This window comes from Pseudophryne corroboree, chromosome 6 (genome assembly GCF_028390025.1).
Source record: "Pseudophryne corroboree isolate aPseCor3 chromosome 6, aPseCor3.hap2, whole genome shotgun sequence".
Classification (NCBI taxonomy): domain Eukaryota; kingdom Metazoa; phylum Chordata; class Amphibia; order Anura; family Myobatrachidae; genus Pseudophryne; species Pseudophryne corroboree.
In genome coordinates, this window is record NC_086449.1 from 267168182 (window position 1) to 267192603 (window position 24422).

The window sequence follows — 24422 nt, forward strand, 5'->3', positions numbered from 1 at the left end:
GAATTCCTACAAATTCGCCATTTTTTATGCTCCCTGCACCCACTCAAGTGCCCTTACCCCCTTTGAAAAGATATGTAAAAACTCCCCCCTCTCCAAAGGCTTAATCTCCCAGCTCTATGCCCTTCTCTTAGACGCCACCCTTCCCCCTTCCAGACCCCATGAAACTGCTTGGGAACGAGATCTTGGACCTCCCCCAACAGCTGAGTACTGGGACGACATAAGACTGGGGATTGCAAGGAGCTCAATTGCAACCAACATCAAAGAGACTTTATACAAGGTTTATTATCGCTGGTATTATACTCCTGACAAACTCAATAAGCTCTTTCCATCTACTTCTCCGAATTGCTGGAGAGGTTGTGGCTGTAGAGGTACTATGCTCCACATATGGTGGACCTGTCCGATAATTACCCCTTTTTGGAACTTAGTTCATGCACTCTTGAACTCCCTCCTCGAAACCCCTCTGCTGAAAGACCCTTGGGTCTTTTTACTGTGTTATCTTCCCCCAGCCCTTGATAAATTCTCAAAAAGACTAGCAACACACATCTTAATAGCGACAAAATCACTGATAGCTCTCAATTGGGAAAAAACCTCTCCCCCTCCTCTCGCTGCCCTCAAAGCCAAAATCTGGCACATTGCAGCAATGGAGAGGATTACCTACTACCTCCATGACCGAGGATATACTTTTGACCAGGTTTGGGCTCCTTGCAGAGCGTAGATCGTTTCTTCCTCTTTTGCATTGTTAATCTCTCCCGTGGACGATGACCGGTGTCCCCCCCCCCCCCCCTTCTTCTAGCTCTCGCTCACCATGCTTTTCTTGGCCTTTTTATACTCTCTTGCTTCTCTCCCTCCCTCTTATCCTACATATCATAGTTCGATATATACTTGTTGCTGTAAGACTGTATCGTGGTATCCCTCCTCCCCTCCCCGCCATTCTTCTTCATCCCCCCCCCACCTCAATATCCATTCGATACTGATTCAATTTTGGTTTTTGGTTTATGTTATTCTTTAAAATACTATGGTCGTTCTTGATTTGTTTGTGGGCTCGGTTTGCCCGTTTGCTACTTCTATTTGTACTGTTTCTACTTTAACTGACCATACAAAATAAAGAATTAAAAAAAAAAAAAAGAGGTGCAAGATGGAATTGTCCTTGGGCCCTCCCACCCACCCTTATGTTGTATAAACAGGACATGCACACTTTAACAAACCCATCATTTCAGCCACAGGGTCTGCCATACGACTGTGGCTGAAATGACTGGTTGGTTTGGGCCCCCACCAAAAAAGAAGCAATCAATCTCTCCTTGCACAAACAGGCTCTACATAGGCAAGATGTCCACCTCCTCCTCATCGTCTGATTCAACACCCCTTTCACTGTGTACATCCCCCTCCTCACAGAGTATTAATTCGCCCCCACTGGAATCCACCATCACAGGTCCCTGTGTACTTTCTGGAGGCAATTGCTGGTGAATGTCTCCACGGAGGAATTGATAATTCATTTTGATGAACATCATCTTCTCCACATTTACTGGAAGTAACCTCGTACGCTGATTGCTGACAAGGTGAGCGGCTGCACTAAACACTCTTTCGGAGTACACACTGGAGGGGGGGCAACTTAGGTAAAAATAAGAATTTACTTACCGATAATTCTATTTCTCATAGTCCGTAGTGGATGCTGGGAACTCCGAAAGGACCATGGGGAATAGCGGCTCCGCAGGAGACTGGGCACGAAAGTAAAAGCTTTAGGACTACCTGGTGTGCACTGGCTCCTCCCCCTATGACCCTCCTCCAAGCCTCAGTTAGGATACTGTGCCCGGACGAGCGTACACAATAAGGAAGGATTTTGAATCCCGGGTAAGACTCATACCAGCCACACCAATCACACCGTACAACTTGTGATATGAACCCAGTTAACAGCATGATAACAGAGGAGCCTCTGAAAAGATGTCTCACAACAATAATAACCCGATTTTTGTAACAATAACTATGTACAAGTATTGCAGACAATCCGCACTTGGGATGGGCGCCCAGCATCCACTACGGACTATGAGAAATAGAATTATCGGTAAGTAAATTCTTATTTTCTCTGACGTCCTAGTGGATGCTGGGAACTCCGAAAGGACCATGGGGATTATACCAAAGCTCCCAAACAGGCGGGAGAGTGCGGATGACTCTGCAGCACCGAATGAGAGAACTCCAGGTCCTCCTCAGCCAGGGTATCAAATTTGTAGAATTTAGCAAACGTGTTTGCCCCTGACCAAGTAGCTGCTCGGCAAAGTTGTAAGGCCGAGACCCCTCGGGCAGCCGCCCAAGATGAGCCCACTTTCCTTGTGGAATGGGCTTTTACAGATTTTGGCTGTGGCAGGCCTGCCACAGAATGTGCAAGCTGAATTGTACTACAAATCCAACGAGCAATAGTCTGCTTAGAAGCAGGAGCACCCAGCTTGTTGGGTGCATACAGGATAAACAGCGAGTCAGATTTTCTGACTCCAGCCGTCCTGGAAACATATATTTTCAGGGCCCTGACTACGTCCAGCAACTTGGAATCCTCCAAGTCCCTAGTAGCCGCAGGTACCACAATAGGCTGGTTTAAGTGAAACGCTGAAACCACCTTAGGGAGAAATTGAGGACGAGTCCTCAATTCTGCCCTGTCCGTATGAAAAATTAGGTAAGGGCTTTTATAGGATAAAGCCGCCAATTCTGAGACAGGGCTAACAGCATTACCACTTTCCATGTGAGATATTTTAAGTCCACAGTGGTGAGTGGTTCAAACCAATGTGATTTTAGGAACCCCAAAACTACATTGAGATCCCAAGGTGCCACTGGAGGCACAAAAGGAGGCTGTATATGCAGTACCCCCTTGACAAACGTCTGAACTTCAGGAACTGAAGCTAGTTCTTTCTGGAAGAAAATCGACAGGGCCGAAATTTGAACCTTAATGGACCCTAATTTTAGGCCCATAGACAGTCCTGTTTGCAGGAAATGCAGGAAACGACCCAGTTGAAATTCCTCTGTAGGGGCCTTCCTGGCCTCACACCACGCAACATATTTACGCCAAATACGGTGATAATGTTGCACAGTTACATCCTTCCTGGCTTTGATCAGGGTAGGGATGACTTCATCCGGAATGCCTTTTTCCTTCAGGATCCGGCGTTCAACCACCATGCCGTCAAACGCAGCCGCGGTAAGTCTTGGAACAAACAGGGTCCCTGCTGGAGCAGGTCCTTTCTTAGAGGTAGAGGCCACGGGTCCTCCGTGAGCATCTCTTGAAGTTCCGGGTACCAAGTCCTTCTTGGCCAATCCGGAGCCAGGAGTATAGTCCTTACTCCTCTCCTTCTTATGATTCTCAGTACCTTGGGTATGAGAGGCAGAGGAGGGAACACATACACTGACTGGTACATCCACGGTGTTACCAGAGCGTCCACAGCTATTGCCTGAGGGTCCCTTGACCTGGCGCAATATCTGTCTAGTTTTTTGTTGAGGCGGGACGCCATCATGTCCACCTTTGGTTTTTCCCAACGGTTCACAATCATGTGGAAGACTTCTGGGTGAAGTCCCCACTCCCCCGGGTGGAGGTCGTGTATGCTGAGGAAGTCTGCTTCCCAGTTGTCCACTCCCGGAATGAACACTGCTGACAGTGCTATCACATGATTTTCTGCCCAGCGAAGAATCCTTGCAACTTCCGTCATTGCCCTCCTGCTTCTTGTGCCGCCCTGTCTGTTTACGTGGGCGACTGCCGTGATGTTGTCCGACTGGATCAACACCGGCTGACCCTGAAGCAGAGGCCTTGCTTGACTTAGGGCATTGTAAATGGCCCTTAGTTCCAGGATATTTATGTGAAATGACGTTTCCATGCTTGACCACAAGCCCTGGAAATTTCTTCCCTGTGTGACTGCTCCCCAGCCTCTCAGGCTGGCATCCGTGGTCACCAGGACCCAGTCCTGAATGCCGAATCTGCGGCCCTCTAGAAGATGAGCACTCTGCAACCACCACAGGAGAGACACCCTTGTCCTTGGAGACAGGGTTATCCGCTGATGCATCTGAAGATGCGATCCGGACCATTTGTCCAGCAGATCCCACTGAAAAGTTCTTGCGTGGAATCTGCCGAATGGAATCGCTTCGTAAGAAGCCACCATTTTTCCCAGGACCCTTGTGCATTGATGCACTGACACTTGGCCTGGTTTGAGGAGGTTCCTGACTAGCTCGGATAACTCCCTGGCTTTCTCCTCCGGGAGAAACACCTTTTTCTGGACTGTGTCCAGAATCATCCCTAGGAACAGCAGACGTGTCGTCGGAATCAGCTGCGATTTTGGAATATTTAGAATCCACCCGTGCTGTCGTAGTACTACTTGAGATAGTGCTACTCCGACCTCTAACTGTTCCCTGGACCTTGCCCTTATCAGGAGATCGTCCAAGTAAGGGATAATTAAGACGCCTTTTCTTCGAAGAAGAATCATCATTTCGGCCATTACCTTGGTAAAGACCCGGGGTGCCGTGGACAATCCAAACGGCAGCGTCTGAAACTGATAGTGACAGTTCTGTACCACAAACCTGAGGTACCCTTGGTGAGAAGGGCAAATTGGGACATGGAGGTAAGCATCCTTGATGTCCAGAGACACCATATAGTCCCCTTCTTCCAGGTTCGCTATCACTGCTCTGAGTGACTCCATCTTGAATTTGAACCTTTTTATGTAAGTGTTCAAGGATTTCAGATTTAAAATAGGTCTCACCGAGCCGTCCGGCTTCGGTACCACAAACAGCGTGGAATAATACCCCTTTCCCTGTTGTAGGAGGGGTACCTTGATTATCACCTGCTGGGAATACAGCTTGTGAATGGCTTCCAATACCGCCTTCCTTTCGGAGGGAGACGTTGGTAAAGCAGACTTCAGGAACCGGCGAGGGGGAGACGTCTCGAATTCCAATTTGTACCCCTGAGATACTACCTGCAGGATCCAGGGGTCCACTTGCGAGTGAGCCCACTGCGCGCTGAAATTCTGGAGACGGGCCCCCACCGTGCCCGAGTCCGCTTGTAAGGCCCCAGCGTCATGCTAAGAACTTGGCAGAAGCGGGGGAGGGCTTCTGTTCCTGGGAAGAGGCTGCCTGCTGCAGTCTTTTTCCCCTTCCTCTGCCCCGGGGCAGATATGAGTGGCCTTTTGCCCGCTTGCCCTTATGGGGACGAAAGGACTGAGCCTGAAAAGATGGTGTCTTTTTCTGCTGAGAGGTGACCTGGGGTAAAAAGGTGGATTTCCCAGCCGTTGCCGTGGCCACCAGGTCCGATAGACCGACCCCAAATAACTCCTCCCCTTTATACGGCAATACTTCCATATGCCGTTTGGAAACCGCATCACCTGACCACTGTCGCGTCCATAACCCTTTTCTGGCAGAAATGGACAGCGCACTTACTCTTGATGCCAGAGTGCAAATATCCCTCTGTGCATCTCGCATATATAGAAATGCATCCTTTAAATGCTCTATAGTCAATAATATACTGTCCCTGTCCAGGGTATCAATATTTTCAGTCAGGGAATCCGACCAAGCCACCCCAGCACTGCACATCCAGGCTGAGGCGATTGCTGGTCGCAGTATAATACCAGTATGTGTGTATATACTTTTTAGGATATTTTCCAGCTTCCTATCAGCTGGTTCCTTGAGGGCGGCCGTATCAGGAGACGGTAACGCCACTTGTTTTGATAAGCGTGTGAGCGCCCTATCTACCCTAGGGGGTGTTTCCCAACGCGCCCTAACCTCTGGCGGGAAAGGGTATAATGCCAATAATTTTTTAGAAATTAGCAGTTTTTTATCGGGGGAAACCCACGCTTCATGACACACCTCATTTAATTCATCTGATTCAGGAAAAACTACGGGTAGTTTTTTCACACCCCACATAATACCCTTTTTTGTGGTACTTGTAGTATCAGAAATGTTCAAAACCTCCTTCATTGCCGTGATCATGTAACGTGTGGCCCTACTGGAAAATACGTTTGTTTCCTCACCGTCGACACTGGAGTCAGTGTCCGTGTCTGGGTCTGTGTCGACCATCTGAGGTAACGGGCGCTTTAGAGCCCCTGACGGTGTTTGAGACGCCTGTACAGGTAATAACTGATTTGCCGCCTGTCTCATGTCGTCAACAGTCTTTTGTAAAGTGCTGACGCTATCACGTAATTCCTTCCATAAGACCATCCAGTCAGGTGTCGACTCCCTAGGGGGTGACATCACTATTACAGGCAATTGCTCCGCCTCCATACCATTTTCCTCCTCATACATGTCGACACAACGTACCGACACACAGCACACACACAGGGAATGCTCTGATAGAGGACAGGACCCCACTAGCCCTTTGGGGAGACAGAGGGAGAGTTTGCCAGCACACACCAGAGCGCTATATATATACAGGGATAACCTTATATAAGTGTTTTTCCCTTATATAGCTGCTGTATTGATTTATCTGCCAAATTAGTGCCCCCCCTCTCTTGTTTTACCCTGTTTCTGTAGTGCAGGACTGCAGGGGAGAGTCAGGGAGCTTCCCTCCAACGGAGCTGTGAGGGAAAATGGCGCCAGTGTGCTGAGGAGATAGGCTCCGCCCCCTTCTCGGCGGCCTTTCTCCCGCTTTTTTAAGGAAAAACTGGCAGGGGTTAAATGCATCCATATAGCCCAGGAGCTATATGTGATGTATTTTTTTTGCCATCTAAGGTGTTTTTATTGCGTCTCAGGGCGCCCCCCCCCCAGCGCCCTGCACCCTCAGTGACCGGAGTGTGAAGTGTGCTGAGAGCAATGGCGCACAGCTGCGGTGCTGTGCGCTACCTTATTGAAGACAGGACGTCTTCTGCCGCCGATTTCCCGGACCTCTTCTGTCTTCTGGCTCTGTAAGGGGGCCGGCGGCGCGGCTCTGGGACCCATCCATGGCTGGGCCTGTGATCGTCCCTCTGGAGCTAATGTCCAGTAGCCTAAGAAGCCCAATCCACTCTGCACGCAGGTGAATTCGCTTCTTCTCCCCTTAGTCCCTCGGTGCAGTGAACCTGTTGCCAGCAGGATTCACTGAAAATAAAAAACCTATACTTAAACTTTTTCACTAAGCAGCTCAGGAGAGCCACCTAGTGTGCTCCCTTCTCGTTCGGGCACAAAAATCTAACTGAGGCTTGGAGGAGGGTCATAGGGGGAGGAGCCAGTGCACACCAGGTAGTCCTAAAGCTTTTACTTTTGTGCCCAGTCTCCTGCGGAGCCGCTATTCCCCATGGTCCTTTCGGAGTTCCCAGCATCCACTAGGACGTCAGAGAAATAAACCCAGTTTGTGCAAGGGCCTCCAAATTGCTTCTTTTTCCTGCCAGTATACGTACGGACTGTCTGACGTGCCTACTTGGATGTGGTCACTCATATAATCCTCCACCATTCTTTCAGTGGTGACAGAATCATATGCAGTGACAGTAGACGACATGTCAGTAATTGTTGGCAGGTCCGTCAGTCCGGACCAGATGTCTGCACTCGCTCCAGACTGCCCTGCATCACTGCCAGCGGGTGGGCTCGGAATTCTTAGTCTTTTCCTCGCAGCCCCAGTTGCGGGAGAATGTGAAGGAGGAGCTGTTGACAGGTCACGTTCCGCTTGACTTGACAAGAGTCTCACCAACAGGTCTTTGAACATGTGCAGACTTGTGTCTGCCGGAAAGAGAGATACAACGTAGGCTTTAAACCTAGGATCGAGCACGGTGGCCAAAATGTAGTGCTCTGATTTCAACAGATTGACCACCCATGAATCCTGGTTAAGAGAATTAAGGGCTCCATCCACAAGTCTCACATGCCTAGCGGAATCGCTCCGTTTTAGCTCCTCCTTCAATCTCTCCAGCTGCTTCTGCAAAAGCCTGATGAGGGGAATGACCTGACTCAGGCTGGCAGTGTCTGAACTGACTTCACGTGTGGCAAGTTCAAAGGGTTGCAGAACCTCTCACAACGTTGAAATCATTCTCCACTGCGCTTGAGTCAGGTGCATTCCCCCTCCTTTGCCTATATCATAGGCAGATGTATAGGCTTGAATGGCCTTTTGCTGCTCCTCCATCCTCTGAAGCATATAGAGGGTTGAATTCCACCTCGTTACCACCTCTTGCTTCAGATGATGGCGGGGCAGGTTCAGGAGTGTTTGCTGGTGCTCCAGTCTTCGGCACGCGGTGGCTGAATGCCGAAAGTGGCCCGCAATTCTTCGGGCCACCGACAGCATCTCTTGCACGCCCCTGTCGTTTTTAAAAAAATTCTGCACCACCAAATTCAATGTATGTGCAAAACATGGGATGTGCTGGAATTTTCCCACATGTAATGCACGCACAATATTGGTGGCGTTGTCCGATGTCACAAATCCCCAGGAGAGTCCAATTGGAGTAAGCCATTCTACGATGATGTTCCTCAGTTTCCGTAAGAGGTTGTCAGCTGTGTGCCTCTTATGGAAAGTGGTGATACAAAGCGTAGCCTGCCTAGGAACGAGTTGGCGTTTGCGAGATGCTGCTACTGGTGCCGCCGCTGCTGTTCTTGCTGCGGGAGGCAATACATCTATCCAGTGGGTTGTCACAGTCATATAGTCCTGAGTCTGCCCTGCTCCACTTGTCCACATGTCTGGGGTTAAGTGGACATTGGGTACAACTGCATTTTTTAGGACACTGGTGACTCTTTTTCTGACGTCTGTGTACATTCTTGGTATCGCCTGCCTAGAGAAGTGGAACCTAGATGGTATTTGGTACCGGGGACACAGTACCTCAAGCAATTCTCTAATTCCCTGTGAATTAACGGTGGATACCAGACACACGTTTTACACCAACACAGCTGCCAAGACCTGAGTTATCCGCTTTGCAGCAGGATGACTGCTGTGATATTTCATCTTCCTCGCAAAGGACTGTTGACAGTCAATTGCTTACTGGAAGTAGTACAAGTGGTCTTCCGACTTCCCCTCTGGGATGACGATAGACTCCCAGCAGCAACAACAGCAGCGCCAGCAGCAGTAGGCGTTACACTGAAGGATCCATCGGAGGAATCCCAGGCAGGAGAGGACTCGTCAGACTTGCCAGTGACATGGCCTGCAGGACTATTGGCGTTCCTGTCTAAGGAGGAAATTGACACTGAGGGAGTTGGTGGTGTGGTTTGCAGGAGCTTGGGTACAAGAGGAAGGGATTTAGTTGTCAGTGGACTGCTTCCGCTGTCACACAAAGTTTTTGAACTTGTCAATGACTTCTGATGAATGCGCTCCAGGTGACGTATAAGGGAAGATGTTCCTAGGTGGTTAACGTCCTTACCCCTACTTATTACAGCTTGACAAAGGCAACACACGGCTTGACACCTGTTGTCCGCATTTCTGTTAAAATAATTCCAGGTGATTTTTTTTTTCTTATTTGACCAGGCATGTCAATGGCCATATTCATCCCACAAACAACAGGTGTCTCCCCGGGTGCCTGACTTAAACAAACCACCTCACCATCAGAATCTTCCTTGTCAATTTCCTCCTCAGCGCCAGCAACACCCATATCCTCATCCTGGTGTACTTCAACACTGACATCTTCAATTTGACTATCAGGAACTGGACTGCGGGTGCTCCTTCCAGCACTTGCAGGGGGCGTGCAAATGGTGGAAGGCGCATGCTCTTCACGTCCAGTGTTGGGAAGGTCAGGCATCGCAACCGACACAATTGGACTCTCCTTGGGGATTTGTGATTTAGAAGAACGCACAGTTCTTTGCTGTGATTTTGCCATCTTAACTCTTTTCAGTTTTCTAGCGGGAGGATGAGTGCTCCCATCCTCATGTGAACCTGAACCACTAGCCATGAACATAGGACAGGGCCTCAGCCGTTCCTTGCCACTCCGTGTCGGAAATGGCATATTGGCAAGTTTACGCTTCTCATCAGACGCTTTTAATTTAGATTTTTGGGTCATTTTACTGAACTTTAGTTTTTTGGAATTTACATGCTCTCTACTATGACATTGGGCATCGGCCTTGGCAGACGACGTTGATGGCATTTCATCATCTCGGCCATGACTAGTGGCAGCAGCTTCAGCACGAGGTGGAAGTGGATCTTGATCTTTCCCTATTTTACCCTCCACATTTTTGTTCTCCATTTTTTAATGTGTGGAATTATATGACAGTAATATATCAATAGCAATGGCCTACTGTACTGTACTATATATGTATACTGTTGGTCACCAAAATGCTGCACTGTAATACTATATATACTGCTCACAATAATGCAGCACAGATATGGAATGGATACTTGCAGTGACACAGAGCTGCAAGATACAGCAATGGCATACTGTACAACTATGGCCCTCATTCCGAGTTGTTCGCTTGCTAGCTGCTTTTAGCAGCATTGCACACGCTCCTCTGGGAGTGTATCTTAGCTTAGCAGAATTGCGAACGAAAGATTCGCAAAATTGCGATTAGAAATATATATACTGCTCACAATAATGCAGCACAGATATGGAATGGATACTTGCAGTGACACAGAGCTGCAAGATACAGCAATGGCCTACTGTACAACTATATACTGTTGGTCACCAAAATGCTGCACTGTAATACTATAGATACTGCTCACAAAATGCAGCACAGATATGGAATGGATACTTGCAGTGACACAGAGCTGCAAGATACAGCAATGGCCTACTGTACAACTATATACTGTTGGTCACCAAAATGCTGCACTGTAATACTATATATACTGCTCACAAAAATGTAGCACAGATATGGAATGGATACTTGCAGTGACACAAAGCTGCAAGATACAGCAATGACCTACTGTACAACTCATACGCGCACGCAGGGGGGGTTTCCGAGTACCTGGAAACACCCCCTGCCCGCCGATCCATCGCGCCGCTGACCAATATTTATTTATTTATTTTGACACGGAGGAGCTCCGCAGGCTGTTTCTGTCTTGCGGCAGCTACCTCCTCCACACTGAGACGCTGGCTGAATGGACACTAGAGGGAGCTGCAGCGCACAGCTCCTGTCAGCCTCAGGAAGCTACTGTACCATGGAGCTTTGATGCAGAGAGCTGGCCGGGTGAGGCTCCACGGACTCTGCAGCAAGCCACCAGGTAGTTGGTGGGTGCTGATGGGTCCCGAGGGGGAGGAGTGGAAGGGGTTCTGATGCTGGCCGGGTCAGTGCTCAGGCACTGTATTCCACTCTGCAAAAGAGTGTACAATATATTTAGAATCACAGGCCTGGGGATGTGGGCAGGGGTTTTCTGGGAGAGGGGGGGTTACTTTAATAAAAAATGATGGTATATTTTCTCTACATGATAGTGGCTTTGTTTTTTTTTAACCTTTTTGTGAAAGAGGCGTGTGTGTGACAGTGTGTCTGTGTGTGTAACATAAATGTATATTTACAGCATATACCGTGTGTGTGTGTGTGTGTGTGTGTGTGTGTGTGTGTGTGTGTGTGTATTTATGACATTCAGGTGTGCTATATAAAGCTATATGTGAGTGTGTTTGTGACATTTGTGCTATATGTATGTGTGTGTGTGTGTGTGTATGTATATATATATATATATATATATATATATATATATACACTGTATATAGGAGTGCACCCTGACAAGTGAATGTTGGTACTATCAAGGGAGTGCCGTGTGTGTGTGTGTGTGTGTGTGTGTGTGTGTGTGTGTGTGTGTGTGTATACATACACACACACACACACACACACACACACACAAAGCACTGGCAGCACTCCTTGGTCTGGAATCGGAATCGTGCGGACATACACTATATATATATATATATATATATATATATATATATATTGTATTTACATAGGAAACCCCCCTGTAAAAATCCTGCGTTTGCCCCTGCAACTATATAATGTTGGTCACCAAAATGCTGCACTGTAATACTATATATACTGCTCACAAAAATGCAGCACAGATATGGAATGGATACTTGCAGTGACACAGAGCTGCAAGATACAGCAATGGCCTACTGTACTGTACTACTATTATACTGGTGGTCCCCAGTCCCCACAATAAAGCACACTGAGCAGAGATATTTGCAGCACACTGAGCACAGATATGGAGCGTTTTCAGGCAGAGAACGTAGATATTTTCAGCACACTGAGCACAGAAATTTGCAGCAGACTGAGCACAGATTACAGAGCTTTTCAGTGAGAGAACGCAGCCACGTCCTCTCCGTTCAATCTCCAATGCACGAGTGAAAATGGCGGCGACGCGCGGCTCTTTATATAGAATATGAATCTCGCGAGAATCCGACAGCGGGATGATGACGTTCGGCCTCGTTCGGGTTAACCGAGCAAGGCGGGAAGATCCGAGGCTGCCTCGGAACCGTGTAAAATAGGTGAAGTTCGGGGGGGTTCGGATCTCGGAGAACAGAACCCGCTCATCTCTAATATATATATATATATATATATATATATATCTGCAAATGATGAATGGCACGCTTTGCTAATACTGCACAACATGCTCTGGTGCCCGTCAGAATCAGATAATATGTACGGAAGCAGGACGGCACTCACAGAGACTGGTAAACCATAGAAAATCAGCACAGTACGCTGCAGCTGTATGTCAATGTTTATGTATGTATGTTTGTGTGTGTATATATCTCCTATATAATAGCCCAGATCTGTGACTCTGTGACTGTGTGGGTAACGCTGGGCGTGGCTAGGAGCTCTCATTGAGTTAGCCGCAGGTCTATCACACCCAGTCCACAGCAGATTGGGCGAGAAACGTCCTCCTACACAGGTTACATCCAATGGGAGGCTCTGCCCTTTGGCTACTGTGTGTTCCCAGAGCAGGATTAACAATGGGGCTGATGGAGCTGCAGCTCCAGGTCCACACCCCAAAATAGGCCAACTGCATCTGCAGCAACATACCCTCCAACATTTTACACATGAAAATCACTACAAATGCGAAAAGGGAGCGTGGCCACGGGTACAGTGGCGTGACCGCGTCCCTTTTCCTATACTTTCAAAGAAAGTTTGGAGAGCCAAAAATCGATACAGACCATAAAAAATAGGACCTTTATCTGCCAAATAGGTACAGTCGGAGGGTATGCCACTGCAACTGCAGCAAGTCTGTGCGTTGTAGATAGGGAAAAAAAAACCTTTGACTGCAGCGTCCTATGTCCTGCTGCCAGTCCGCCTGCCCCCTCTGGCATTAACAATCCCCACTCCCTAGCCGCGGCGCAGGTGGAACAAAAGCTGCTGCGGGCACAGGCACAGATGTGTATGAAAGCGGCACAGCGGAAGGCTTTCATAGCCCTCCCTGCGCCGCATACTCTTTGAGCCCCGGAGCCTCCTCTGCGTGTGATGTCACAGAAGTGCCTCCCTGCCACAGCCACGCCCAGATCCCCAGAGGCCCTGACTCCGCAACACAGCACCTGGGCTGCCGGTCTGTAAGCCCCGAGATGGCTAATGTAACGGATAGAGTGAGTGATATCGCGGAGGGTAATGTCTTGACGCTGAATCAATGTAAAAGGTGACAGTGCTATACAGTGCAGTGGGTGTACAGCTTCTTTCCTCTGCCCCCGGCTCTGACAAGAAAGGACGCACCTCAGACTTTCTTGTTTCTTTATTCGAAAAGCTGCATTTAATAATGTCGTGCTTTCCTAGGCTGTGCAGGAATATAAGGCAAAATATCAGAATTACCAGCTATAGCTGTGGAGACCAGGCCCGAGAACCTTTCTCCACACAATCCTCAGCCTTCCATATGCCTCTTAAGTTGGCATCATCTGTCCAATGTATATTCTACAGGACACGTCAAGCAGAAATCGACATAGCTTTTGTCTCTAGGACCCAGTATACTCATGTCTCTTTGGGCATGCTTTATAATTATATATCTATCACTTAAGACAGCATCTTAAAATATTTATATGCATACTAGGGTCTCAATCTCTGCTGATAAGGTACCTGTCCACGCTGCCACAGCGCTATAAACCCATGCCGACACAATCGCCGGTCTGGGTAGTATACTAGAATGTGCACACTATCTGCAGGATCCCTGAGAATAGTTAGTGCAAACAGGACACCCAAGGGGAAGATTCTCAACACATCCTGGCCCTAGTGGGGAAAGGATACAGCCTGAGAATTCTCTTGTGGGAAGCTGCCGTCTCCTCTCTGGAGATTCCCGCTCTTTTTCCTCATGAGAGGAGGGAAATTTACCTCAGCATTCTTCCCATTAACATGTGTACTCTCGTGTCAGGGACAGATGAGTCATCAGTGATATGCAAATCATCTTTTATTCCAATAATCATATATTGAATATCTTTTAGCCCTCTTGGCTGTAACTTTGCATTATCGTAGTCGACAGTGGAGTTAAACTCTGTGTCGATACTTTGTTATTTTGGATAGTGAACATAGAGAGACTCTGAAGGACTCTGTGACATAGGGACAGACCAGGGTAGATTTCCTTTCTGTTCCCTAACCTTTTGTGCAATAATTTTACCTCAGCACTTACACATATCCAAACAGGTGTCGGCGTTGTCAACGGAGACACCCTCCCACACACATATCCGCTCTATCACCTCCTTAGAGGAGCCTTTTACCTCAGACATGTCGACACACGCGTACCAACACACCACACACACAGGGGATGCTCTATTTGAAGACAGTTCCCCCACCAGGCCCTTTGGAGAGACAGAGAGAGAGTATGCCAGCACAAACCACAGCGCTATATAATACAGGGATGTACACTATACTGAGTGATTTTTCCCCTATAGCAGCTTATATACACAGTTTTGCGCCTAAATTTATGTGCCCCCCCTCTCTTTTTTACCCTTTGTGTACCAGGATACTGCAGGGGAGAGCCTGGGGAGCTTCCTTCCAGTTGAGCTGTGAAGAGAAAATGGCGCCGGTGTGCTGAGGAAGAAGGCCCGGCCCCCTCAGCGGCGGGCTTCTGTCCTTTTATGTACTTTAATGGTGGGGGTTAATGCACATATACAGTTTATCAGACTGTATTATGTGCTTTTCGCCAAGTAAGGTAATCTAATTGCAGCACAGGGCACCCAGCGCCCTGTACCCATCAGTGACCGGAGTGTGTGGTGTGCTAAGGGAGCAATGGCGCACAGCTGCAGTGCTGTGCGCTACCTTAATGAAGACCGGAGTCTTCAGCCGCCGATTTTCAACTTCTCTTCGTTCTTCTGGCTCTGCAAGGGGGACGGCGGCGCGGCTCCGGGACCGGACGACCGAGGACTGGGCCTGTGTTTGATCCCTCTGGAGCTAATTGTGTCCAGTAGCCTTAGAAGCCCAAGCTAGCTGCAAGCAGGTAGGTTCGCTTCTCTCCCCTCAGTCCCACGTAGCAGTGAGTCTGTTGCCAGCAGATCTCACTGAAAATAAAAAACCTAACAAATACTTTCTTTTCTAGGAAGCTCAGGAGAGCCCCTAGGGTGCAGAGCCCGTCTTACCCCATGGTCCTTACGGAGTACCCAGCATCCACTAGGACGTCAGAGAAAAAGAGGTGCACCAAGGTCGCTGTGTGACTAAGCTAAGCGACCCAAGTGGCCGACACAAACACCTGGCCCATCTAGGAGTGGCACTGCAGTGTCAGACAGGATGGCAGATTTAAAAAATAGTCCCCAAACAGCACATGATGCAAAGAAAAAAAGAGGTGCAATGAGGTAGCTGTGTGGCTACGCTAAGCGACCCAAGTGGCCGACACAAACACCTGGCCCATCTAGGAGTGGCACTGCAGTGTCAGACAGGATGGCAGATTTAAAAAATAGTCCCCAAACAGCACATGATGCAAAGGAAAAAAGAGGTGCACCAAGGTCGCTGGATGGTTAAGCTAAGCGACCCAAGTGGCCGACACAAACACCTGGCCCATCTAGGAGTGGCACTGCAGTGTCAGACAGGATGGCAGATTTAAAAAATAGTCCCCAAACAGCACATGATGCAAAGAAAAAAAGAGGTGCAATGAGGTAGCTGTGTGGCTACGCTAAGCGACCCAAGTGGCCGACACAAACACCTGGCCCATCTAGGAGTGGCACTGCAGTGTCAGACAGGATGGCAGATTTAAAAAATAGTCCCCAAACAGCACATGATGCAAAGGAAAAAAGAGGTGCACCAAGGTCGCTGGATGGTTAAGCTAAGCGACCCAAGTGGCCGACACAAACACCTGGCCCATCTAGGAGTGGCACTGCAGTGTCAGACAGGATGGCACTTCAAAAAATAGTCCCCAAACAGCACATGATGCAAAGAAAAAAAGAGGTGCAATGAGGTAGATGTGTGGCTAAGCTAAGCGACCCAAGTGGCCGACACAAACACCTGGCCCATCTAGGAGTGTCACTGCAGTGTCAGACAGGATGGCAGATTTAAAAAATAGTCCCCAAACAGCACATGATGCAAAGATAAATTAAAGAAAAAAAGAGGTGCAAGATGGAATTGTCCTTGGGCCCTCCCACCCACCCTTATGTTGTATAAACAGGACATGCACACTTTAACAAACCCATCATTTCAGCGACAGGGTCTGCCACACGACTGTGACTGAAATGACTGGTTGGTTTGGGCCCCCACCAAAAAAGAAGCAATCAATCTCTCCTTGCACAAACTGGCTCTACAGAGGCAAGATGTCCACCTCCTCCTCATCGTACGATTCCTCACCCCTTTCACTGTGTACATCCCCCTCCTCAGAGATTATTAATTCGTCCCCACTGGAATCCACCATCTCAGGTACCTGTGTACTTTCTGGAGGCAATAGCTACAGGCACTCACCAAATAGTAGAAAACTAGCTTTTATTTCACCTCAAATGGTGTCTCATAACGATATTGAAAGCATAATGGCAGATCAACGTTTCGGTCCTGGACGGACCTTTTTCAGGATCACAATGATTGAAACAGCAGGAAAGCCAGCAGCCTGCTGTTTCAATCATTGTGATCTTGAAAAAGGTCCATCTGGGAGGGGGTTTGGAGCACCGCGGGTGGTGGAGGGGGGGGGGGGGCGTGGCGGTGCCGCGGATGGGGCCTGGAAGTACTGCACCCTCCACGATATCACTCACTCTATCCGTTACATTAGCCATCTCGGGGCTTCCAGACCGGCAGCCCAGGTGCTGTGTTACGGAGTCAGGGCCTCTGGGGATCTGGGCGCGGCTGTGGCGGGGAGGCACTTCTGTGACATCACACGCAGAGGAGGCTCCGGGGATCAAAGAGTATGTGGCGCAGGGAGGACTATGAAAGCCTTCCGCTGCGCCCCTTTCATACACATCTATGTCGGTGGCCGCAGCAGCTTTTGTTTGCTTGACGTGTCCTGTAGAATATACATTGGACAGATGATGCCAACTTAAGAGGCATATGGAAGGCTGAGGATTGTGTGGAGAAAGGTTCTCGGGCCTGGTCTCCACAGCTATAGCTGGTAATTCTGATATTTTGCCTTATATTCCTGCACAGCCTAGGAAAGCACGACATTATTAAATGCAGCTTTTCGAATAAAGAAACAAGAAAGTCTGAGGTGCGTCCTTTCTTGTCAGAGCCGGGGGCAGAGGAAAGAAGCTGTACACCCACTGCACTGTATAGCACTGTCACCTTTTACATTGATTCAGCGTCAAGACATTACCCTCCGCGATATCACTCACTCTATCCGTTACATTAGCCATCTCGGGGCTTACAGACCGGCAGCCCAGGTGCTGTGTTGCGGAGTCAGGGCCTCTGGGGATCTGGGCGTGGCTGTGGCAGGGAGGCACTTCTGTGACATCACACGCAGAGGAGGCTCCGGGGCTCAAAGAGTATGCGGCGCAGGGAGGGCTATGAAAGCCTTCCGCTGTGCCGCTTTCATACACATCTGTGCCTGTGCCCGCAGCAGCTTTTGTTCCACCTGCGCCGCGGCTAGGGAGTGGGGATTGTTAATGCCAGAGGGGGCAGGCGGACTGGCAGCAGGACATAGGACGCTGCAGTCAAAGGTTTTTTTTTCCCTATCTACAACGCACAGACTTGCTGCAGTTGCAGTGGCATACCCTCCGACTGTACCTATTTGGCAGATAAAGGTCCTATTTTTTATGGTCTGTATCGATTTTTGGCTCTCCAAACTTTCTTTGAAAGTATAGGAAAAGGGACGCGGTCACGCCACTGTACCCGTGGCCACGCTCCCTTTTCGCATTTGTAGTGATTTTCATGTGTAAAATGTTGGAGGGTATGTTGCTGCAGATGCAGTTGGCCTATTTTGGGGTGTGGACCTGGAGCTGCAGCTCCATCAGCCCCATTGTTAATCCTGCTCTGGGAACACACAGTAGCCAAAGGGCAGAGCCTCCCATTGGATGTAACCTGTGTAGGAGGACGTTTCTCGCCCAATCTGCTGTGGACTGGGTGTGATAGACCTGCGGCTAACTCAATGAGAGCTCCTAGCCACGCCCAGCGTTACCCACACAGTCACAGAGTCACAGATCTGGGCTATTATATAGGATATATATATATATATATATATAAAACACATACATGCGCATATACATACACATCCACCCACGGAAATCCCCCTCACAAAATCCTGTGTTTGCCCCTGGATATATACATTATACAATGTGGCTGTGGAAAACTTTATGTGGACGAACCACGCGCATGTTACATTCTAGATTTATGGAACATTGGCAGAACATAAATAAGGGAATTAAAACACATCCACTATCTAGCCATATTGTACAATGTAAAAACTTTTCTCCAAAAGATGTCAGAGTAAAGGGAATAGAACAAATAAAATGAACACCAAGGGGTGCAGGTAGGTATAGCTTACTATACCGTAGTGAAGCTTTCTGGATCTATAGGTTTCCGATTGGACTGAATGATACAGTTGAACTTAATAATATATAAACTAACCCGGCAAAGTCTGTATCTACTTGGGAGTCTTTGGTACAGCTCTGCTGCGCGTGGCACCAGAGGACCATTTGGGTCATAAGCAACCGGAGAGGATTTATCAGGGGGATTAGAGATGTTAAATAAAGTTTTCTGGATCTGTAGGTTAAATACAATGTTTCCGATTGGACTGAATGATACAGTTGAACCTGTAATATATAAATTCATCTGGGAGAGTTTGTATCTATTTGGGAGTCTTTGGTATCGCTCTGTTGCGTGTAGCACTAGAGGTCAATTAGGGCCTTGTGCAACATGAGGATATAAACATTAATATAAATATAAAAAATATTATCTGAGTCAGGAAATGTACTTTACGTGTAGCTTCTCTATATTTAATGTATATGCATATACATGTGCATATACAATATACGTGTATATATGTGCCGGTATGAATTAGTTATATATACCTTTCTGCAAATGGAATAGTTGATCTCCTAACATAGATAACAATATGTATGTGGTTTACGGACCTGTAATTGTATTTATGTATACCGGAAATTATGACAATATTGAAACATGGAAAATTATTCAGTGTAACATTAAAAAAGATGAAACATTACAGTTTTTCTAATTGTTTTATATATATATATATATATATATATATGTATATATAAATTATTCACCATAGTTTGATATATGGAATGTTTCCTATTGAATAACTGTTTTTTAGATGTGGAGTAATTGTATTGGAAATGGAATACTAAAATATCTAAGCCTCATATAAACCAATTGTGCTAGAAAAGATTACAGAAATAATAAAAAGTAAATCAATAATAGATCGTCCTGCCACGTCAATTATTTAAAGTAAAGGTGGTGGAACACAGATGGAAGCCTGGAACGCAAATCGGCATCTAAGAGCAGCAAATATGCATGCGCAGGACAACCAGGAAATACTGGAACGCAGATCGGCATTGGGAAACTAAAGATGGCCGCCATGCATGCGCACAATATAGGAAATGGGAAAGAGGCTTGAAAAGCAACCATGGCCAGGAGTCTGTGAATTACCCCAATGGAAAGTACAAAGGAAGGACATGGTAAATGAATACTTTTATCATTTTTTTCTTCTAACATGGTCATGTTAAAATTCTAACCCGTAAAGCATGCTGTAACACTAACAAACCCCATATAGGAGTTAATTGGAGGCTTGCTTAATTGCTATACGCCATCAAAATTAACGGTAGCTTTGTGAAATTGACTCCTTGTTGTTACCATATTAAATGTGAATACTGTAATGAAAGTACAGCCAATTAAGAGATTGTGGATTGGTTGTTTGGGGTTTGAGCTGCCCATTTATATACAGGTTGAGTATCCCATATCCAAATATTCCGAAATACGGAATATTCCGAAATACTGACTTTTTTGAGTGAGAGTGAAATAATGAAACCTTTGATTTTTGATGGCTCAATGTACACAAACTTTGTTTATTACACAAAGTTATTAAAAATATTGTATTAAATGACCTTCAGGCTGTGTGTATAAGGTGTATATGAAACATAAATGCATTCTGTGCTTAGACTTAGGTCCCATCACCATGATATCTCATTATGGTTTGCAATTATTCCAAAATACGGAAAAATCCGATATCCAAAATACCTCTGGTCCCAAGCATTTTGGATAAGGGATACTCAACCTGTATATATAAATAATACAAAAATAAGAAATAAATTAATATAATATATGACCTGTTATAATAAATGCCTTTTAAGAAATGAAGTCTCTCTCTCGAGAGAGAGAGAGAGAGAGAGAGAGAGAGAGAGAGAGAGAGAGAAAAGATTGCATTTCAGACTTAATCGGAGAGAGACAGTAAATGTGACTGTATATAGTGGGATAAAACTATGAAAAAAAATAAGGACTGATATACAGGGTGTTATATGCATGATCAGCTGATAATTTTTATGTAACTGTGTTAATTGTTAAAAAAATAAACAATATTTAATAAAGCTAAAAAAACAACTTGCCAGCGCTCTTTTGTTTGTTTTTTTCTTTGGTACTCTCGAAAAAAAAGGGTGGAGTATTCCCTTTATCCACAGAAGGCTGCAGGCAACTTGCTCAACACTGAATATTTGATTGGCGCCAGGTGTTTCTTTTTTCTTATTTTCTACATTTTCACTGTCTGTGCCCAAGGATCGACATTCATTTAGGATGTGGTATGTTAGGTCGACATTTGATCATTTATGCCCTTGTGTCAACTGTTAATTATCTATGTCTGCCATTCAAGTTGTGACTAATTTTTTAAATATTTTGATTTTAAACACTATTTAAATAATATTTTTAAATGACAAAAAAAGTATTTTAACTTTTGTTAAATTTGAACAGTGTTTGAATTTCGCAATTTATGTTTACTGTTCTATTTGCAATTGACAATAAAAAAATTGTCACATGCCTCGAACATGGTCTAGAAAATATACCCACATTTTTTGTAATTGTTCTAAAATACAAGAAGCTCTGGCAAATTTTTGTGCTGATTGAACATAACAGGTAATGAAACTACCCTCTTTGAGCAACTGTAATTGCAACCATCATACACAGTACTGTGCAGCAGAACATATAGATGTCTTCTCATATAGCTAGCCTCCATACATCATGCAGCGTATTGAGGCCAGATATACTGTATGCCGGTCCAGTGCAACTCTGCAAATGTCACGACTAGACCGGGTGGCCAGATTAAGCCTTAGAGGCCCAGGGGGACTTAAGACAGGGGGATCCAGGGGAAGGGGATTGTATATTACCTCTCAACATGACCCATTCCAGGAGGGATAAAATGCTCTATACCTGGACTTCTCTCTTAATATACTGTATAATTGGCATCACCTGTGTTGAACTATTTAATTGATAATAAGGTGATTGCAATTATAAATTAAGAGGGAAGCCCACACAGAAACCATTTTGTTCCTCCTGGAATGGATCATGTTGGAAGGGATGGATAGTGTATATTAAATTTAAACCAATTGTGTATATTAGATATAAACTAACAGTTTACTAATGCCTGAGTACTGGGTATAGCTCTACCTAACTGAGAAATAATTACTTTATAAAGTTTTCTTGTAGTGGAACAACATCCTTAAAATACAAATAGAAAAATAAAATCTATCATTTATCTTGCAAAATGTAATAGCAGCAGCCTCTGTACTACTTGCACACTGGGACAGGACTCAGGAGGACTCTGTATGTATGTGTGTGTGTCTCTCTAGACCCGAATGCTCTCATTAGATAACAGGTTACACAGGACCCAGACAGCCAGGCAGAGAGGAGGAGAAGCTGGGATCCCTGGGTCACTTATAGGTCTCTCCCCCCTCCTATCTCTCCTCTGGTCGGGAAGTTCTGTTGGTAGCTCATGAAACCTGATACTCCTGTGTCTCTGCCAGCACTGCATATTGTCCTGCTCACATCCTGGCCACCTGGTTCTGCTGTTGCACAAAAGGGAGAGCTAGTGATGTCAGTGTACTCCAGCTGGGATTACCCTGACAGAAGGGGTCCAAAGGTACAGTCTCCTTCTGCATCCTAGTCACATCTCTTTGTAACTGAGTTGCATTTTTGGCAAAAAAGAAGGCAGACACTAAAAGATTCTCACACAACCTGGCGTGGCAAGAGGGGCTGTTTGCGTGACTGCAGCAAAGATGTATGAGGACATACTGTATCTGTATATAAAGAATATTATCAGATAGGTACTGAAATTTCTATCTAACATATTCCCAGTGGAGCTGTAACTGTGCACTTTCTCAGTTTTAAGTAAATCTCAAACCCATCCCCGGGGGCTGGTGGCAGCTGTGTGACATATCAATATTCATTAAATCTCATACTTGATCATTGATAAGTTATCATCTGAAGCCTTTCTTTGATTATATTTGTACACTTGCAAGCACTGAGTATATATATTTACCGTGTTAAACCAGAATTTCGCAATGGGTGCATGGTAAAATGCAAAGTATTTCTGTGCCAACGAAAGATGTTGAGGTTTTCCTTGAAAACTTGTCTCGGGAACATTTGCTCCAGATTCATAAAATGTATCCTCTTTGTAAGCATCCTGAAAAAAACAATTGTACAGAATTATAGTTTACAGAGCAATATTCAAAAAAAGATTACTGACACAAGTCTGTCCTATAAAGCTTAGCAGTGAACTGATTGGAGAAGTGCTGCCTTCTGTTCATTAATATGTTATTAATGCTGTGTTCAAGCTGCGTCTTTGAAAATTCATTGGCATTGTCTGAATCAATCAGACCTTAAATATTAACTATGTTTTGATGCATGTCAGAGAGATTCCTGAATTTTGAGCATAGACAACCCTCCCGCACCCTGAACACTTCTGATTATGCGATTCATGATATATCTAATATGTCAACATCTGGAAAATGCTGACATGGATGGAATGTCGACATATGGCATGTTCATATAGTGAAAGTGTCAACATTAGCAGTGGGGTTAGACTTAAAGGTTAGGCTCGTGGTTAGACTTACCTGATTTCAACAGTATTGACAGGATAAATGTCAACATGATGTTGACATCATGTTGACGTGGTCAAGTTCTCTGTTGACCACGTCAACAACATTATGACCACGTCAACATTCTATTGTTAACATTATTAATTTGGAAATGGTCAACTTTGACATAATAGACGGAAACCCTTCGATTACATACAATCTGGGGAAGGGAGTGATGTAAATCTTCTGTTTAAAGCACTGAGTAATATATAGCTGCTACTGTATATAAATACTGTAACTGTTAATATCTTTTTCCATTCTGTTACAAGCAGGGATAAAGTACAAAGGTCTTTGCTTATATCAGGTGTTGTTTGTCAGCTCTCTACATCCTTATTGTGTAACAGGAAAGCTACTGTACTGTACTTTGAGGAACGGAAAGGGGTAATTACAACAGTTTAATGTAGAGGTAACACAATTTTTCCATTGTATTTGTCTATTGTAATATTAAGTTATGAATGTTTAATACATTTCCCATATCTCCAGAAGGATATAAATACATTTGAGAGTGTACAAAGAAGGACAACTAAAATGGTACATGGCCTACATCACAAAACGTACCCGGAAAGGCTAAAAGATCTTAACATGTATAGTATGGAGGAGAGAAGGGAAAGGGGAGACATGATACAAACTTTCAAATATACCAAGGGTTTTAACAAAGTTCAGGAGGGAAACTTTCTTCAAAGGAAGAGAAGTATTAGAACTCAAGGACATACACTAAAACTGGAGGGAGGCAGGTTCAGGGGAAATTTAAGGAAAAATTACTTCACAGAAAGGGTAGTGGATAAGTGGAATAGTCTCTCATCAGAGGTGGTAGAGGGTAAGACTGTAGAGCAATTTAAACATGCTTGGGATAGGCATATGAATATCCTTACAAAGAAATAAGGTTAAAAAATGGTTGAGATTACCTAAAGGATTAAAAAAAGGGGCAGACTAGATAGGTTAAGTGGTTCTTATCTGCCGTCAAATTCTATGTTTCTATATTTCACTTGCACAGCGAAAATACACTCCCCCTGTAGGCGGCGACTTTCTGATCGCAGGACTGCACAAATCTCTGCCCAGTGATCAGATCTGAATTACCCCCATAAATTGAGTTTTATTAACAATATAAGGGAATTCAAATTAGCCATGGTAATTTGCTGTGGCTAATTG

General features: G+C 45.7%; 1 protein-coding gene across 2 annotated transcripts in view; it reads right to left on the minus strand.

Moving 5' to 3' along the window:
• Positions 1-24422, minus strand: part of LOC134932005 (transient receptor potential cation channel subfamily M member 7-like) — a 359306-nt gene that overhangs the window by 165483 nt on the left and 169401 nt on the right. For both annotated transcript variants that reach the window (XM_063925995.1, XM_063925996.1), the window contains exon 15: positions 22676-22819. In XM_063925995.1, coding sequence (XP_063782065.1) covers positions 22676-22819 — 144 coding nt within the window. The remainder of the gene's footprint in view (positions 1-22675; positions 22820-24422) is intronic.